Here is a 20,366-nt window from a genome sequence, read left to right as displayed (position 1 = left end):
TGTTTGCCAGGAGTACTCTCTGATATGGAGTGACACATGGTTCTATTCTCACTCTATTCAATCATTTACAAGGCCACTGCGGAAGGCCATGTCTGAGTGTAACGACATCAGTAGGATGAGAATACTCAGTTCTACATCTCGTTTGTCAGCCCCAAGAAGTACAGTTGATCAGTTTTCCCCATATCTAATGGGGATTGTGTTTGGATGAGATCTAGCTAGCTGATGCTCAGTTTAGCAACATGAGAAGATTGTCGAAAATCAAAGAAAATAGCATCAGTAATATCTGCTTCTTTGATTGATACTGCCTAGGCTTTTGTTACATATGTTCACACTTTGAGGGTTTTGTTGGATCTTCAAGTCACTCCTGGAAGAGTGAGTTGAGCAGGGAAAAGTCTTACTTGGCATGTGTTTTACTGCCGACAGTGGGTCACCTGAATTAATTTTGTGTGTGTTTTTTATAATTGTGGAGGTTCCTACAGTTCACAACAGGTGCCTTACATATATCAAAAATAATGAAGTGACAGATGAACTGGTCAGTTCATGAGGGAAATGCGTCAAATACTTGACAAGATGTTAATATTTATTACCTATTTTTGCTAAAATTGCGGTCCTTAGGAGTGAAGATATTTTGCCATAATTTTCCCAAATATTCAAATAGGTATTGAATGCTCCCAGGAGTCCAGCTAAATGAAAGGCATATTAGTACAGAAACTAAAAACTCTGAAGAAAAAAACTGTAAGATTACAACTTCCAAGGGTAAATTCTCAAAAGCAGGTGCCTACGTTGCACCCACAAAATTAGAGCAAGCACTCGAGTACATATATGGGCACCTAACATGCATATGTGAATGTAAACTGGTAGCACTAACTGCATAAACAAATGGTTATCCCATTTTCATGGGCAACAGATGCTTGGGGAAATTCTGCCAGTGCAGATGTAATCAGGGAAATATAGGTGTAATCTTTGAATACGTGATGTATAATGTAGTACACATCACCCAGCCTGGTTATTGATGGTATTCAGTACATACTGTTACAAATTGAGGAAATTTCACTACAAGACTTTAATTTTAGGATTAAAAATCAAGGTCACCTTTAAAATCAAGAATTGTCTTTAAGCATTCAGTTGTGTTCATTATCTGGTTTACTTACAGGACAATGAAATTTACAGGACATTAGCCAACTAATAATAGGTAGGGAAGAGGTCAGCTGAAGGACAGTTAATACTAATTAAAAAAAATCCACCTCTGAATATATATTTTCTCTCTCCCCAACTCCCTTTGCCCACTGCTTGACATCTTAGATTGTAAGCTCCTTGGGCAGAGACTGTCTCTTTCCATAAATGGAGAGACTGCATAGTACCCTGGAGTTACTACCATAAAACAAACAACAAACAACAGCAACAGTGTTTGAAGATAGAGTATGATACATCTGAGATGTGGAAATGAGAAATCATTACATTTTCTATAAATCAATCCTGTTTTTGCAACAACAAAAGAATAAATGCCAAAGCCATTCATAGTTTTATCTGTAAATTCTACATCGTTAATTCCCCAAACTAAAAAAAAACACAAGTGGCATCTTCTAGCTATAGAAAAACACTGACTCTCTCAATTAAATTTTTATTTTAGGACAAGGACTCTAAACTCAATGAAATAAAGATAATTGAAATAACTTACATTTTAGCCTGAATAAAAACTGCTAGAGAGGATCTTCTTTGTTAGTAACAGCAGATTGCTGACTGTGCGATGACAGGGTTTTTCTAGTTAAAAATAATCTGTAACCCAGTTCTGCCCATTTTTGTAGGGGTGGAACATCTATCAAAGTTAATGAAAGTTGCACCCATGTAACTGAGGGCAGAAATGGGCCCTGGCCACTGGGAGTCTTAAAATAACAAAACAATTCAGTGGAACCAGGATTTCGCTCGGTATGTGTATGTTCACAACTCAAGCAAATCAAGCACCTGATACTGAAGGATGCAAGATACCTGCAACTCCCACTAACTTTTATGGGAGTTGGGGGTTTCTCAGGACCTTTTGGAATCAAGCCTACACTTCTTAAAGTGGCTGATTTTGTTATGCCCTTCATTTGGTATGTGGCACAGGAAATTTCACACGTGCAGGTTTTAAAATTTAGGTAAGAAAAATTCCAGCATAAAAAAGGATTTCATATTGCTTTCATGCCACTAGATCCAGGTTTCTTTGGCTCTACAATATTACATCTAGTTCCACCCTGTCATTTTTAACTCCATGCTTCACATTATTAATCATATTTCAATATACTCTGCTAGATAAAAGTATAATCCAGCTAAAAGTATATAAAGATTATAGTCCAAATTATGCAGCGTGTCTTCCGATAATTCCAACAGGTAATGAACTGTTTAATCTTATGCAGCTTGGCAAACATTGCCTCTGTTTATCTTTACCCAAGCCTTAAACGTGCACATCAAACCAAATACATTTGCTATAGATATGACGACTGAATCCTCTTTCACTTACCAACATTTTAAGTTTTATGTTCCACTATTTCAATGTATTTTTTTAAGTCAGGATTTAAACAGATAAAAGAACAGACAAAAAACACACCTTTTCTGATATCCAATTAAATCAAGATGACTCCCCCATTCCCATAAAATTGGTTTCTGAGATTTAGGTCTACCAGTAAAGATTTGACAGGTAATCATCAATAATAATAATTACTTCTATAGTACCTTCTATCCAAGTATCTCAAGCTTTTTCTGATTATTTGTGATTTAAGCCCTGATTTTGCAATGCAATCTCCTAGCACAGGCTCCTGTGTTTGAGCAGAGTCCTGCGGCTGTAAGCCTCACAACACTCCAGTGAGCAGGCAAATATTATCTTCATTTTACAGATAGGTTAAGTGACTTGGCCAAACTCTCACAGTAATACAGTCAGAGAGATGTGAACAGAAATAAAGCATAAGAATCCTAAGGCCATGTTTTACACTACGAGCACTAGAGCAGCACAGCTACAGCTTTGTAGCCATGTCGCTGTAGCACTGTAGAGTATAGATGCTTCCTACAGCGATGGATGGGTTTTTTCTGTTGCTGTAGGCAATCCATGTCTACGAGAAGGCAGTAGCCAGATCGACAGAGGAATTCTTCCATCTACCCACCCATAGGGTTACATTAGAATTTTTCACACCTCTGAGCACCATATCTATCTGAACTAACTTTTAAGTGTAGACCAGACCCAAGTCCTAGTTCCCTGCTCCAGCTATTAGACACCATTCCCGCATCTTCCAAACTTGTACTTCAGCTTATACAATGAATCAAAGAAAAACAAAAAAAGAATCAACCCTTTGGTGTCAATTAAAAAATTAGGCTTCTGTTTACTTCATAGCCATCAACTGGGACTTGATGAAATACAAAGAACAATAACTTGATACCGGCTATTTTCTTGGCCTTTAAGAACAACAAGAAAGGGAATTTTCAGTATGGCACAATTTATCATATATATAATGCTTCTATTTTAAAATGTCAATAATTAAACAGCAAGCTTCCTTAAACTTGTACTCCCTGGATTTCATATATTTGTGTAATAGCCTTAAAGTTCTATCAAAATATTTTTATTTAAGAAAGATCAAGCTACTCTTTGTGAAAGGCAATGAAAATAAAAATATTATATTTCATAAAAAGAGTGACATCCTGTATGACATTTATACAGGATCAGCATCCCAAGGGTTTCGTGTGCTTAAATTTTCATACTCCCAGCTGCTGTTTCAGACTATTGTCAGTCAATATCAAAGCAGAAATGAAACTTCATGTACCAGAAAATGATCAGATTTTTTTAACTCACTCACTGAGCAAATTTGCCACTGGTGTAAGTGAACTCAACTCTATTCGCTTCCATAGAATGCCACAGTCTTATGAGAGTTCAGATTTTAACCCATATATTGTCACTTGAGTATCAGAGGGGTAGCCGTGTTTGCTGCTTTTACAGATCCAGACTAAGAGTCCTGTGGCACCTTATAGACTAACAGACATTTTGGAGCATGAGCTTTCGTGGGTGAATACCCACTTCATCGGATGCCAAGTGGGTATTTACCCACGAAAGCTCATGCTCCAAAACGTCTGTTAGTCTATAAGGCGCCACAGGACTCTCTGCTGCTTTTATTGTCACCTGAAAACACTAACAAAATTTATGGATGAATATTGCTGGGGGAAAATTCACTAATAGGTCAAGATTGTACCATAAGCTAAATTCTAAAAATATATTTATTACCACAACAGTACAATTATAGCAGTATTAGCAGACATTATGTAAGATTCATAGAAACAAAGTCATAGGTAAGGCCCCATGTATTATTATTATTATTTTCATTTGTATTTCCATAGCATCTAGGAGCCTCAGTCATGAACTAGAACCTCATTTTGTTCTGTGTTTGTTCAGCACGTAGCACAAAGACAATACCTGCCCCAAAGAGCATATTCCACATTTCTGCTGCTGCAGAATTTGCCTTAGAATCTAACCCGGGGTCAGCAACCTCTGGCACGTGGCTCGCCAGGGTAAGCACCCTGGCGGGCCGGGCCAGTTTGTTTACCTGCCACGTCGGACTGCGGCCCCCTCTTGCCGCGGTTCACCATCCCTGGCCAATGGGGGCGGCGGGAAGCGGTGCGGGCAAGGGATGTGCTGGCCGCAGCTTCCCGCCACCCCCTGGCCTGGGCCAGTGGGAGCCGTGATCGGCCAAACCTGCCGACGTGGCAGGTAAACAAACTGGCCCAGCCCGCCAGGGTGCTTACCCTGGTGAGCCACGTGCCAGAGGTTGCTGACCCCTGATCTAACCCTATAACAGAATTGTACAGCAGTTTCCATTTAAACAAAAAAAAGGTGTCATGATCAGGGCTGGGGCCATCATCTCTAGTGGCTGTAGCAGGAATTGGAGTCAGGAGTCAAACCAAGGGGCAGAGCTGGAATCAGAGTCAGAGAGTCAAGCAAAGTGTCGGAGCCAGAGTCAGAGACCAGAGGCAGGGATCAGGAACAAGGCAGGAACCCGGAACAAGGCAGAAGAGCAGGGACAAGGACTCAGGAAAAAAGGGCAGATTCTGATGTAGCAGCCAGCAAGTAATTCACCCAGTTGCATGAACAACTGTCTATGCTTCCTTCTGGCCTAAACAGCACAGCCAAACCAATCAGTGGGATCAGGCACTCCTCCAATCAGTCCACAGGTTACTACCAAGCTGCCAAGATGCAAAGGTTGCCTGCAGACCCACAGATCTGAGTTCAAGACTTGTGGGTCCTCTCAAAAGATTTCTAAGACCTTATTGTTATGAATAAAACTTTCAAAATATAAACTGAATACAAAGCAATGCAGTGTTGTCTTCTGCAAACAGCCTAAAACAATAGTTCAGACAGCTGTGAACTGCCTAATTAGATTCACTGGTGCATAGACAAACTGAATGAGGACAACTCCCCAACATTCGAGTCATCTTCACCCAGTCCTCAAAACAAATGGAATGAGGCAAAGCATACCCAAAAACCCTTCACACTTTCTTGGGTGCCAAAAGTGCCAACTGACCTCCCTGCTACCAAAACCTCCACCCTTTCATTTGGCAACTTCACAAATGTAATTATGCAGTCAATCAAAAATCAGTAGCATAGTGACAAATGTTTGATGTAGAATAAAATTGATATTAATAAAAAAATAAACACAAAGAATTCTGTACCAATTGTATCATTCATTTTCATATTTAATTCAATAAAACTTTTGTTTCTGAATACACCAAATGCTGCCTTCAAATTTTCAACCTGTCAAAAATTCAGGATCAGAGTGTCATAGAACTGAAGTCCTCATATACATGCTCAACGAAATGCATGGAGAAAATATCTATGTGGAAGTACAACGCTATCCAATGAACTACAAAACCAATCTACTCTGTATCTCAGTTTCCTCATATGTAAAACAGGGATAATAATATTACCCTTTCTTTGAAACACCCTTTGAAATCTATTTGTACCTGTATGTAAATATAGCTATACAGGTTTACAATGTCATTGGGCCTCTGGTCTAGTAATCCATCTCTCTGGGACTTATTTTAACATTCTACACACCTTCCAACAGCCATTATTTTTACAATTCTTCCAAATGTGCAATTCCCCACTCAAAATTACCCCAGCCCTGAGGCCAAGAATGGGTAACAAACTTATTCCTGGGCCAGTGACGGGTTTTTGATACTTTAAACTTTCATATTTTCAAAGAATGGTATCTACCATGCTGCAGAGCTAGAAATGAGAGCTATATAACATCAGAAGAGCCTCCCAGCTTCCCAACAGAACAAACGCGGTGTATTCAGCACATATTTAATGGCGTGTTGGTATGCATGAATTTGGGATAGGCATATTACTCATGGACGATGAAGCCAAGAGTGAGTCTGCAGCTTGATCTTCACAAATGAGTTACACCATGGTTGAGTCTGGCCTAATATGTCTTCAGAAGAAGTCACTGCAGAATTAGAATCAAATTCAACATTGATCTAAATGGTCTAAAGTTTTGCATATTTTATACGAGGGCCAAATTCACCACTTTGTTACTCCAATTTTATGTTAGTATAGGAGAATGTCAAAGTTCCAAACACCTCGGGAATGGAGGTTGTTCATAACTCTGAAATGTTCGTAACTGAACAAAACGTTATGGTTGTTCTTTCAAAAGTTTACTACTGAACATTAATTGAGCTTTGAAACTTTACTATGCAGAAAAAAATGCTGCTTTTAACTATCTTAATTTAAATGAAACAAGAAAAGAAAGTTTCTTTACCCTGTCAAATCTTTTTTGAACTTTCCCTTTATCTTTTAGTAGTTTACATTTAATACAGTACTGTTCTGTATTTATTTATTTATTTGGGTCTCTGCTGCTGCCTAATTGTGTACTTCTGGTTCCAAATTACATGTGTGGTCAACCGATCAGTTCGTAACTCTCCTGTTCGTAACGCTGAGGTTCTACTGTATAACTCCATTGATTCCAATGAATTTATATCAAACTAAAAATGGCATAACACAGAGAAGGACTTGGCCTATAAATGGCAAAGCAGCAATAACTTGCAATAATTTGGCATTCAATGGGAGTGCAAAACAAAAATAATGAAGTGAGGGACAGAAAGGAGCTAGCAGGAAATACGATTAATAGGAGGATGTAAGTTAAAATAAGGGAAGTCTCCTTTAAAAAAAAAAAAGGAAACATCATCCTTCTAACTGCTTTTCCTGATAAACAAACCACACCTTTTTTGCACACTCTGAAAGGCAGTTCAGTGGCAATTACTCCACACTTTACCACTTACTTTCACACTGTGCAGGCAGTCAACACAAACTATATACAACATTTAAGTCCCATTTTAAGCCTTCTATGGGACTTAAATGGTGGGTGGGCCTTGTTCTGGCCCCCTGAGCTAAAGTGAATTTCATCTTTATAATCAAATTACACCTACTATGCAATATGCACTGTCATTAACTTCACCAGTGAATTTGCTTCTTAGAATTTCATTTCATTTGTCTCCACAGTTTGAAAGTAGAAACCAAAATGATCTTCTGCCTAACACGTTTGAGATATAATTTTTAATTCTACAAAAGACATTCTTATCAAAACCTAAATACACTAGTTAAAGATTTACAAGCTAAAAAAATTAGACAAGAAAACCTTTACTTTGAAAATGGACCTACATGTCCATTTAAATCAGCATTAGAAATAACTCTGTATTTAATGTTGCACGACTGCAAGAGACACTCTCAAAGGTCAACATCTCAAGGCAAAAAGAAAAAAAAGAAAAGGAAATGATGAGGACATTTTCCTAGAAAAATCTGCTAGTGTTTTTCTGTTTTGACACTGGTGCTCCTCAACATTCCTTAATTCCTATCACAACACTGGGTACAAATCCAAATTTTTAACTCTGAGAAAGGATTAAGTTGTGCTTTGGAAAGGTTCTTCCTTATATATTTGGGGAAGAAATGAAGAAAATCATGACAAAAGACACTTCACACAGTATTTTGTTAGTTATTCTAAATGTTCCAAATTCTAGGTTAGGATAAGACTATCAAATTCTTCGCCAAATAAGGTATATCAGGCCTAATTCAACAAAGTACTTAAGAACATGCTTAACTTTAAGCACATTTGTCATATGAACAGAGATGGAGTTAAGTACATACTTAAATTTGAGTAGCTACTTAAGTGCTGAATTGTGACACTGCCTTGGTGAAATTCAGTGATTTGCTCAAATGATGATGATATTTGCTCTAATGGTAAATATTATCATACAGCTGATGTTCTGAAAGCTGCCTGGAGGTTTTGGATGACCAATTCATATTCATTTTAATGGGAATTCAGCATCCAAAACTTTGTAAGTTTTGAAAACTTCAGCTTTGATTTTTATAGTACCTTAATCACGGAGGATCTAAAAGTGATTTATTGATTATAGCTTATTCAATTAAAATCACAGAAGTTAAGACGTATGCTGTTGTCTTGTCCTTGTCAGGTCATAAACTGGGGCAGGCCTGATCATTATATTGATATTATTTGGAATACTTCCAAAGAAACCCCCAATATGAAGTTGCTATGGTAACTCATTAAGTAAAAAGAATGAGGAGTACTTGTGGCACCTTAGAGACTAACAAATTTATTTGAGCATAAACTTTCATGGGCTAAAGCTCACTTCATCGGATGCATGCAGTGGAAAATACAGTGGGAAGATGTATATACACAGAGAACATGAAAAAATGGTTGTTGCCATACACACTGTAACCAGACTAATCAATTAAGGTGGCCTATTATCAGCAGGAGAAAAAAACACTTTTCTAGTGATAATCAGGATGACCCATTTCAAACAGTTGACAAGGTGTGAGTAACAGTAGGGGATAAATTAGCATGGGGAAATAGTTTTTACTTTGTGTAATGACCCATCCACTCCCAGTCTTTATTCAAGCCTAATTTAACAGTATCCAGTTTGCAAATTAATTCCAATTCAGCAGTTTCTCGTTGGAGTCTGTTTTTGTAGTTTTTCTGTTGTAATATTGCGACTTTTAGGTCTGTAATCGAGTGACCAGGGAGATTGAAGTATTCTCCTACTGGTTTTTGAATGTTATAATTCTTGACATCTGATTTGTGTCGATTTATTCTTTTGCGTAGAGACTGTCCGGTTTGGCCAATGTACATGACAGAGGGGCATTGCTGGCACATGATGGCATATATCATATTGGTAGATCTGCAGGTGAACAAGCCTCTGATGGTGTGGTTGATGTGATTAGGTCCTATGATGGTGTCCCTTGAATAGATATGTGGACAGAGTTTGCAACGGGCTTTGTTGCAAGGATAGGGTTCCTGGGATTAGTGTTTTTCTTGTGGTGTGGTTGCTGGTGAGTATTTGCTTCAGGTTGGAGGGCTGTCTGTAAACAAGGACTGGCCTATCTCCCAAGATCTGTGAGAGTGAGGGATCGTCCTTCAGGATAGGTTGTAGATCCTTGATGATGTGCTGGAGAGGTTTTAGTTGGGGGCTGAAGATGACAGCTAGTGGCGTTCTGTTACTTTCTTTGTTGGGCCTGTCCTGGAGTAGGTGACTTCTGGCTATTCTTCTGACTCTGTCAATCTGTTTCTTCACTTCAGCAGGTGGGTATTGTAGTTGTAAGAATGCTTCATAGAGATCTTGTAGGTGTTTGTCTCTGTCTGAGGGATTAGAGCAAATGTGGTTGTATCTTAGAGTTTGGCTGTAGACAATGGATCGTGTGATGCAGACTGGATAAAAGCTGGAGGCATGTAGGTAAGTACAGAGGTCAGTAGGTTTCCACTATTTTCTATGTGGTTACCAAACCAATACCCTAGCATGGTGTTAGAGGACAATTTTTATGCTCATGTATATCATTGATTCAAATAGAGTTAAATTATATTTATACTGGTATAAGGGAACAAAATAAAAGTTGTAAAATCTGGCAGCCGTAAGCATTTGTGGTAACTAAAGATCCTTGGTAATTTTCAAAAGAAAACGGTTGTTATCCCAAAAGTGCTGATCAAACTCTGCCTCATGTAACTACATTTTTACTACCTTGTGAATACCATAATAGCTAAAGAACTAACACCTCTGTTCTGTGGTCAGATTTCACCATGTCTCTATGGCTGCAGCATAAAGTACTGATTAAACATTTTTTTTCAATTTAAGTGAAGATTTCCTAAACTAACAAGTCTCATAAGTAGGTCCCTACCAAATTCACAGCCATGAAAAACATGTTCACAGGTAGTGAAATCTGGTCTCCGCCATGACATTAGTCTTTCATGTACTTTTACCCTATGATATAGTACTATGGGGTAAAAGTATAAAAAAAGCACACAGTGTTCCTCAAACTTGGGTTATTGACCTAAAAGGGGGTCACAAGCCTATTTTAGGGGGCTTGTGGTATTGCCACCCTTACTTCTGCACTTGCCTTTAGAGCTGGACAGCCTGAGAGCTGCGCTGCAGCTTGGCACCCAGCTCTGAAGGCAGCACTGGCAGCAGTGCAGAAAAAAGGGTGGCAATACCGCAATCCCATCTTTTGGGTTGGGACCCCCAGATTGAGAAATGCTAACTTAAAGACTTTACATGTGTATATTTTGCCATTTTTAAATATGTATTCCTGCTTTGTCACAACACCATGACATTCAAGATTTAAATATCTGAAACCATGAAATTCGAGATTTTTAAAATGCCATGACCATGAAATTTAACAAAATGGACTGTGAATTTGGTACGGCCCTACCCATAAGGAAGGCTGGAGTAGAGGCTCACCTAAGAGCATCCAACACATGAAGAGCCTGATCCAAAGTCCATGGAAGTCAAAGGGAGTCTATTATCTTCACTCTGTATTGTCTGGGTTTCAGAAGATTGGGTTTTGCTGAAGTCAACATTCTGGAAGGGCACAAGCTATCACCAGGCATCCTGAACTCTGAGTTAATTAATTTTTTTGCCATTTAGTTTCTGAGGTCTTTAAATAGAAAGAAATGCTTGTTGGTTAGAGTTAGCGGTCATTAAGGCACCTGTAGTTCTCAACTAGGATTGAAAGCGGATATGCTACTGTATCTAGTTTATAATCAAAAGACCTAGCTTTCATGGAGTGCTCTTCATCACTAGATATCAAAGAACTTTACATCGTTATCCCCATTTTATAGATAGGAAACAGACAGAGAGAGGTGAGGTTAAGGTCATGTAGCAGGCCAGAGGCAGAGCTAGGAACAGTCCCAGTCCAGTGGTCTTTGCTACATGGTTGCTATGTGATTCCTCAGTGCTCCCCCCCCCCCGCCCGCCTGTAGATGTTGTTATAGTGGAATGGGAATAATGGTCGTGCTTTGAACTGTTTCCAATCTGTAGTTCCTAACAGGGCTGGCGAGAGAAATCTCATCCATCGTCTGTGTCCCAAAACCGTGACAGTTTAATTACAGGAGTGTTGCACTAGATTTACGCACGTGAGAGAAGATTGGTGACTGTCTCTCCTTGTTCAGAATACTGCCACACCATTTCCTGCAACATGTAGCCTCCCCCGACCAACATTTCCAGCCTCCCGTCCCCATCCCTTCCCATTAAACTGACCGGCACCCCTGCGCTATTCTCCCTCCAGTCTACCTGTTACTCGCCCCTATTTTTCCCTTCCTAATGTTCTGCTCCTCCCCCTCACCCAATTCCCCAATTGCAATTCTCCCCTTATTGCTACCTACACTTCTACTCCAATCACCATCCCCTCCTAGCAAACATTTTCTTGTGCAGTTTTCTCTCTTTTCCAAAAATAGTTGCATCGTCTTCTGAATATTCTGCTGTACTCAGATTACATTTCCCCAAAATAACCTCCTCCCCCTTTGATACAGGCATATTGGAGCAATACACGTGCTTTTTTTTTAAACTTCAGATTTCTGCTGTGGGCTGGTGCTCAGATTCAATGGCAATGACATGTCCTTGGAGCCACCGAGGTCCTGCAATGTAGACATTGTTTTCCAGATAGTTAGCCCCCCCCGGCCCATGCTCAGAATAATCCCTTAGGAGAGGGAATAAGCACATGAGGCTTGCAACTAGCCTAACTGGAGAAGCAAAATCTTTTTCAAATAACGTTTTAATTATATTTCCTCCGAAGGGCTGGTGGGCGCCATGCATGCTGTTGGGGTAACCTGGAGTGTTGAACACTGTGGTGTGATGATCTAAGCCCTAGTTTGCTCTCTATCTGTGAGCAAAAAAAGGTTGCCAGAATCTCTAAATTTTAAGAAAAGCCTTTTAGGGGGTTGAGGGAGGAGGGAGGAGCACTGTATCTCGAGACCCCTTGGTCAAATGGCCTCAAACTTGGACGACTAACAGACCTCCACACACTCATGAAACACACCAAATTTTAAGTAACCTTGTAGTTTTTAGAGCACTTAGAAGAGTCAAGCTTTAAACAAAAAACTGGTCTTAACTATAGGAGACCTATTGCTCTTCTGTAATGGTCATCCAGTTTTAAATTGTTCTTTTATCAATTCTATATTTGAAATTCACAAAAATAAAACTTTTACATAGTGCTATTATCCTGAAAGATTCCAATTTTCAGAAATGTTTCAGAAATGCCATAAACACAGGAATCTCTTCAACAATCACTCAGACACTGCTACTAATGAGTTGGAGCATGGAAGATATCTACCAATACCCAACAATTAAGACCAGGAAGTGAAGAACACATTCTCCAAAAGAAATGGAAGGGGGAATTTAAACCATCAGAGTGTAATCACTCAAACTGGAATTTGAGTAACATACCCCTATTCTTGCAAAGATAGTTATAAGATTTTTGTTTTTTTTTTTAAAAAGACAACAATTATTAAAGATCTTGGTTTTATATCTTGCCTGAAAGAAAGCTGCCCAGCACCATGCTGGAGCATCAGCTGAATGCCAGCTCAGAAGGAAGAATGCCACTAATCTAATCACCAACACTATTTCCTACAACATCTTGGATTTCATAACCAACTACCAATGAGGGCTCACTCTACTTACTTTGTGAAATCTGACAAGGTCACAGTTTAAAAAGATATGGCTGTAGACAAAAGCAATAACCCACTCCCTTCAACCTCTAGTTTTAGCAACAAGCATTTCATATAATTTCTCTAGAGTATATATTGGGTCCTGTAGAAAGTAATAACCTTGTACAAATTGGAAGTGGACATATAATGTGATTGGGAATAGCTTCCCTCTGATGGAAGTCCATCTATTACACACTGGGTCATCTCCCTTTAATGACTTCTTTAAAAAGATGCAATCAGAAGGTTCATCTTTTCAGTTTAGGATCAAATAGTCATTCTCAAATATATGGTTAATTGTGGAAACTCTATGGAGAACCTATTCAGCTCACAGAACTTATTTTGTGCAGATGCTGCAAACATATTGGACCAAATCATTTCTTATATAATAGCTCCATGGAAATCAATTAAACTACACCTGGGATGATTTTGTCACAGTGTGGTATGTACAGCTTTTCAGATGGCCCTTTTTTGGAACAGTTAAAAATTCTGTAAAGTTTTATAACAATTAATTTCTAGATATTTCTAAAAAAAATTACAAAAAATTAAGCTATAAAAAGCTTCCTTATTTTCCACTCTAACAGCTATTGTTAATATTATATATTTAAATAAATAAAAAAGGTTTTCCACAAGAGGGTTACCGTGTACTTTTAATTTATTATATGGCGATTTCTGACATAGATTAAATTGGCCCAAACTGACAGAGTACAAAAATATATCTTTAAAAAAATTCAGTCAGAAAACACTTTGAAATAACCATTCATCATTAGTTAGGTAAAATCAAATCATGTTATACGAATATGTGGGTTTGTCAGAGAGTCAGAAAGACCCCTGTTCATAAATATTTGATTATGCAAAGCTTGTATTATTTTAAGTACCCATTAATGGTTTCTGGTACCCACATGAATATTATGTTACAGGGTAGTTAACTGCATCCCGTACAATGACTGACTATATAGTTTATTGAACACTGACTTTAATTAAAACAATAGGACAAATTTCTTACCATATTTTGAGGTACATTTTGATAAATTATAATTGTATATTTTAATTTTCAGCACCCAAGTACAAGCCATATAGTTGGAAGAAATGTATTAAAAAAACAGAACCCTGTATAGCTTTTTCTTCATTAAAGGACAAGTCCCTTATAAATATACTGTATAAACATGTAGCATGTGCATACTCAATGACAGAGACAAGGTGGGTGAGAGAATAGCTTTCATTGGACCAACTTCTGTTGGTGAAAGACACAATCTTTCGAGCTTACATAGAGCTCTTCTTCAGGTGCTGCAGGCATTGCCCCCGCAGCTCCCATTTGCTGTGGTTCCTGGCCAATGGGAGCTGCGGAGTCAGCACTTAGGCCGGAGGCAGCAGGCAGAGACCCTCTGGCCGCCCCTCCGCCTAGGAGATGGACACGCCACCCGCTTCCAGGAGCCACGCGGAGCCAGGCCAGGTAGGGAGCCCCACAGTGCCACCAACCGGACCTTTTAGCAGCCTATTAACATTTTCCAGATTGCTTTCAATAGTCACCGGGAGATCGATGCCAATTCCAGTAGACTCTCAGACAATTCAGGGGGATTGTAAACCCTAAATATTCTCCCCCCCCCCTTAGTCATCTCTTTTCCAAGCTGAATAGTCCCAATATTTTTAGTCACTCCTCATATAGAAGCTGTTCCACACCCCTGCTCATTTTGTGGCCCTTCATTGTGCTTTTTCCAATTAAATATCACTTTTCTGGAATAGGCTTTTGGTTGTCTTAGCTACCATACGATAAGATTTCCCCTACCATGACAGCACTGTTTTAGAGATAGATTTGGTCAGCAGATCATTTCAAATTCATCTATCTACTCTAATGAATTCCAGTGGTTAGAGCAAGAGGCTGGGAGTCAGGAAACCAGTGTTCTATTCCCTGCTCTGTCACTAGCTCACTATATGATCCCGAGCAAATGACTTCACTTCTCTATGGCTTGGTTTTAGCTGTAAAATGGGAATAATAATACTTAGCCATTTTTGTAAAGAGCTTGGAGATCTTCAGATGAAAATAAGTGCAAATCAATATTATCTCATCCTAAAATATAAATAAGTACATTAACTTATCAGTTGACATCGCTATTATAAAAAGCAATCTAAAATACTTCTGATATTTTCATTAAAAATCCTTTTGTATTTTTTAAGTCTCCTACACGAAGACCTGACAGTTCACAGCATGGTAAGCGAAGCCAGATTTTTGTACTACATTTGCAATATCTTTTATACTTGGGCAGCTGGCAAAAAGTGAGAAAATCCATTAACATGCTAATGATGTGTCCTATTTAAAATTCCAGCCCTGATTATTGTGTGATTAAATCTCTTCCCTTGACGTCTGCTTTGTTATATTGGAGTTACAGTGAAAAATCAACAATATTAATAAAGTACAATACAGGTGACCAATTTAAACACAAGAAACACACATACATTCTAGTCAGTGTTTCAAATTTCTTATGAAAAACAGCTCCTTCTAAGCTACCAAAAGACTTATTTCAATAAACAAAACTTGATTCTTGAAAGGCTCACAAATAAAAATATATAAGTTCAAGAGAGAAGATGTGCATAAACAGTCAATGAAGAGATCAACACAGGAAGGCTTTGCCAAAGTAGTAGGTTTCAAGGAAAGGTGTGGAGGAGAATAAAAGGGGCTTTTGATGCAGGGGAAGTAGAAGGCTTTTCTACAGATATAAAGTAGTATGAAAGAAAAAGCATAAAGCAAGAGTGGGAAGAGAAGGCAACCAATGGCATGCCACTGTCCTTATTGTCTAGCTAGAAAAATTAAGCATCTGCTGTCTATGGTGAAAGACTATCAACTACACCACTGAAATAATTAAACTAGTATAAACAAGGAAACTGACTTGTCTTCATGGTAGTGTTGGCTCAAATTAACACCTCTCCAGTTAAACTCAAGTGAGAGCAGTCACACAGAACGACTGGATTGGCAGCCCAGAGTGGCTGAGCCCCCACTGTGTTACTAGGTCAAGAGTCGGCAGAACTCAAGCTTCAACCCACTCACCCTGACAGGCCAGCTAGCTCACGTTTAAACCACCACTGAACTTGAGCTAGAGATTTTTGTGCATAGACAGGAGTCGCGTTGTGGTAACATTTGAGGCATACCTCAAGCTAGCACTGCAATGAAGACGAGCCCTCCGAGGCACCTAATACCTGAATACACAACTCTGAAATGCAGGAGGGGGAAAATGGTCTAGAATTAACAAAATATTTTTGTTACAGATTCTGGGAAAAATGAATTAAGTGGTTCAGGTATATTTCTATCTTTATCATTATTAATTATTATTATTAACTACTGCCTCATTTAAAAGAATAAATCTTTGCTTTAAAAAAATGAAAATGTTATGTTGCTTATTCTCTAATCAAATGACATATTTTACATAAAAATAAGTAGTTAAAATCATGACAGACTATGTTCCGCTAAACTTCCCTGCCCATCATTCAGGAGCTCTCATCTACCCTTATTATTATCCTTAAATATTCCTGTTTATCAAAAAAATGAGATGTGTGCATACTGGGGTATTTACCAACCCCTACTGTCATCGATATTCCTTATACAGTCAGTATCTTCATCTTTATTCTACTATTCTTTCTCCCTCCATTTTTCTAAATATGCATGCTCACAGACTATATATTGTGATGAGCACCAAAACATCCCAAAGTCAGTTACTCGACTAATTTCAATTGCCAGTTGCTAAAGGTTAAATGCAATAACCTTGAAGAAAATAAAACTTGTCCTCATCACCAATCAGTCTGCCATAGAAAACAGGGTGCAACATTCAATAAACAGCAGCAATCACAGAAAAAGCCTTCTCAATGATAATGTGCCATCTGCAGTTTAGACTATTCCATGTTTTATTTTCCAAGCATAAAAGTACTATGTGAAAAGACAACTGGTTCATGAAACTCCATGTCTTTTTTTAAAATACAAGATATTTACCACTTTTCACAGGTTTGTTTCCAACCAAAATTCACATGCTAGATGCTCTCAAATCTAAAGGAGTGTCTATCTTCCAAAAAGTAAAATGGTGTAGATTATATGAAGATCAAATAATTTTAATGGTTTATACAGCTTTCAGCAATTTTGTTTGGTTTAATAAGGTTTTATTTCATACAGAATTAACTTTCTTCACTTATCCTTGTGAAATCACAACAAATCAAATTATAATCTGCATAATAAATCTGACATATCTCAGTGCTTTACAATTTATTATTGTCATAATTTGCAGTAAATTTCAGCAGAGTATGATGCTTCATTGCATACATTCGGTGTTTCAAAAAAGGACAGTCTTGGAAGCGCTGCCAGTTCTGTTGCTTCAACAAGCTCACACAAACAGTCTGAAAGCTCAGTAAAGAAGAACTCATTTGGAAAATTGTGTGTAATGGAAAGTTCCCTTTCTCTAACAGAGCAAGTAACAATATGAAGGGCACAGCCTGGAGAACCAAAAAAACCTCTTCAATCCACTGGCAAACCCAAATAATTAGAAAGCATGCTTCATCATCTGCTTTTGGATCACTTTGCTTATGTTGAAGAACATTAATGTTGGAGGAAGACCATTACAATTTTCGTTCCACTTTTCTGGATCTTTTCTAGTTTCTAGCAGGATAAATACTTGTCTAGTAGTGTAAAGGACACGTCTTCCTTCCCTTCCTGCATGTGTTTTCAAGAGTACTGTTGCTTTAAATCTCTTTAGTGGTCTACAAAATCCATCTTTTTGTTTTTAAGATAGCTTTGCCTGTCTGGTCACCTAGGAAACGCAACTCAGCAACCTTCCAAAAGAGCAATACTTTTGTCTCTTCTACCAACATACTGCTCAGAAGATTTTGAGGTAGGAAAAGAGTTTCAAACTCTGGAACTATCTCTAATTCTTTCTCAAGAAAGCAATTCTAAGATTATGTTTAGCAGGCAGAGGTAACTATAGTATGTGTGTATTTGTAGTCAATTAAACATAGGGTGACCAGACGTCCCGATTTTATCGGGACTGTCCCGATATTTGCTTGTTTGTCCCGCGTCCCAACCGATGTTCGGTCAGGACACGGGACAAACAAGCAATTTTGCCCTCCGCTCCGGTGCATAGACGGAGCCCGGAGGGGCTTTCACCCCCTACTTCCCCCGACCATCCCCCTTCTTCCCCCATTGGACCCCTCCCCAAATCCCTGCCCTGGACCCGCCCCAACCCTGCCCCTCACTGCCCCATTGGATCCCTCCCCAACTCCCCGCCCTGGCCCCGCCTCTTCCCCAAGCACGCAGCATTCCTCCTCCCTCCCAGGTTTGCACACGGGCCATGGCCGGGGCTGGGAGTGCAGCACGGAGGCTGCTCCAGCCCTGCAGCCTGCAGGGCAGCGCGGAGCAGGCAGGGGGCAGAGACACGTGTGGGGCAGACACCCTCCTGCCAGGAGGGGCCGGGCCCGGCTGCCTGGTTCGCCCCCTGCCCGGGGGAGGGGGGGGGTGTCCCCGAGTTCCCTGCAGCCGGAGCGGGGCTGCCCGGGGCGAGTGTCCCAGGCGGGGCAGAGTGGAGCAGCCTCTGCTGTGGGGCTGGTGCAATGAAGCCCGGGAGCGGCTGGGCCGGGAGCTGCAAGAGGGGTCCGGAGCGTGGCTCGGCTGCACAGCTCGGGGCGCAGGAGCGAGGGGATGGGGGAGCTGGGAGTGTATTGGGGGTCAGAGCTGAGAGTTGGGTGGAGACGGGGCGCTCTGGCTTTTTTTTTTTTGCTCCACACACCCCCCCCCCATGTCCCGATATTTCATGTTTGGCATCTGGTCACCCTAATTAAACACTACTCCATCTTTTACTTAAGCAACATAGCCACTTTATCTGGTAACTTACTGGGTGGCTTCAGGAGGGGAAGGCAGAAGACAGGATCTACAGAAATTAGAAGCAGCTCTACTTCGTCAGTTGCATTCACTTAATCACAGATCAAATTTCCTGATTCCACTTTGAAACAGTAATCCACAAAGGCTGCTTATGTTGACTTGCTAGCTGTTTTCGCTAAACCACTTATTTAAATAAAGACTTCTTGCTTTCAAAACCTTGAGCCCTCTATGAGTTACACACTTTCCCGACAAACATCCTGAATAAATATCCAATTATGTTAAAGGCAGAGGTTCCTATTGTTGTGGACAACCTACATTTTCCATAGATGAAAAAGTACAAGAACATTTATGTACAAGATATTTGATTATGCACATGATGTACATGCACAAGGCGTTATTATTATTATTAATTAGGTTTCAGCACAAGAGACTTTTTGAGAATCAGGGCTAAGAGAGATATCAAAAGCACCCTACAAAATTAATATACACAAAGCTAGAAAAAATGTCACTCATGAATGACAAGACAAAGCCTAACAGCATGTACAAGCCTGTTTATCAACGTCCTGCCAAAATTTCCCTCCTAAAAATGGTATGTTCTGCATGTCACACACATCACAGGGATGTTCATCCAATCAAGCAGAATGCTGGTCTGCCCACAATATAGAAAAGCAAAGCTTCAATCACCCAACAGCTGGTGAACTACTTACCAAAGGCAGACTCCCCCTGCTCCAGTTCTTGTTTCAATCTGTTGTAATCTTCTTTAATTCTCTCTAATTTTCGGACATTTCTGGTATTCAGCACCAACAGCTCATTGAGAAGTCCCTCCAGCCCTTCTCTCTCAGATGTTAATGATCTTATTTCTTCTGCAAGATCCTTAGCAGTACAGAAATTACTTCCTGCAGATTCATTTGGAGGGAGAATAAGAGAGAAGGAAACAAACATTCGCATCATCAGTAGATTGCACAGAAAACACAGGAAATTAAGCAACTAAACACCCAAGCAGCGGCTAAAACAACAGTAATAAAAGACAGGAGAGTTTTGCATTCTGTTTAATTTTTCTGCTCCACTGAATCCCATTACAGGAAACGTTCTTAATAAGCTATTGGAACAAGATGTGCAAAACTATGGTTTACCTAGATTCTTTTACACAGAAAACATTCCTTCCTTTTTAGTTTTTAATTATTTTTTACATTTGTGGGGAAAAGCCATGTCTGATATTTAAGTTGAAGAAAATTTTACACTTGTAATTCATGGGTCATTACCTTGTAGTCCATCAGATCATCATCAGGCTTTATAGTGTACCTCAATTCATAATTGCCAGATGATATAGTACATTTAAATGGGTGCCATCAATCTGTTACGCTCCAGAAAATATCTTTCTTGAACAACAATAAATACCATATACCATTATTTCCTTAAGGTTTTTATATATAGGACATACTGTGTTTGTAAATGGTATACACCTATTAAAAATAATATATTAAGAAAATGCTGAAGTTGCATGGATAAGTGCTTAA

General features: G+C 39.3%; 1 protein-coding gene across 1 annotated transcript in view; it reads right to left on the bottom strand.

Moving 5' to 3' along the window:
- The window catches only part of DISC1 (DISC1 scaffold protein), a 356,636-nt gene that overhangs the window by 148,387 nt on the left and 187,883 nt on the right, over positions 1-20,366 (bottom strand). The window contains 1 exon segment of the mRNA XM_045011010.1: positions 19,557-19,745. Within this exon segment, the coding sequence (XP_044866945.1) occupies positions 19,557-19,745 (189 nt within the window).

Source organism: Mauremys mutica, chromosome 3 (genome assembly GCF_020497125.1).
Source record: "Mauremys mutica isolate MM-2020 ecotype Southern chromosome 3, ASM2049712v1, whole genome shotgun sequence".
NCBI lineage: Eukaryota > Metazoa > Chordata > Testudines > Geoemydidae > Mauremys > Mauremys mutica.
Note: the sequence above shows the minus strand (reverse complement) of the source record. Positions and strands in the feature narration are given on the sequence as shown.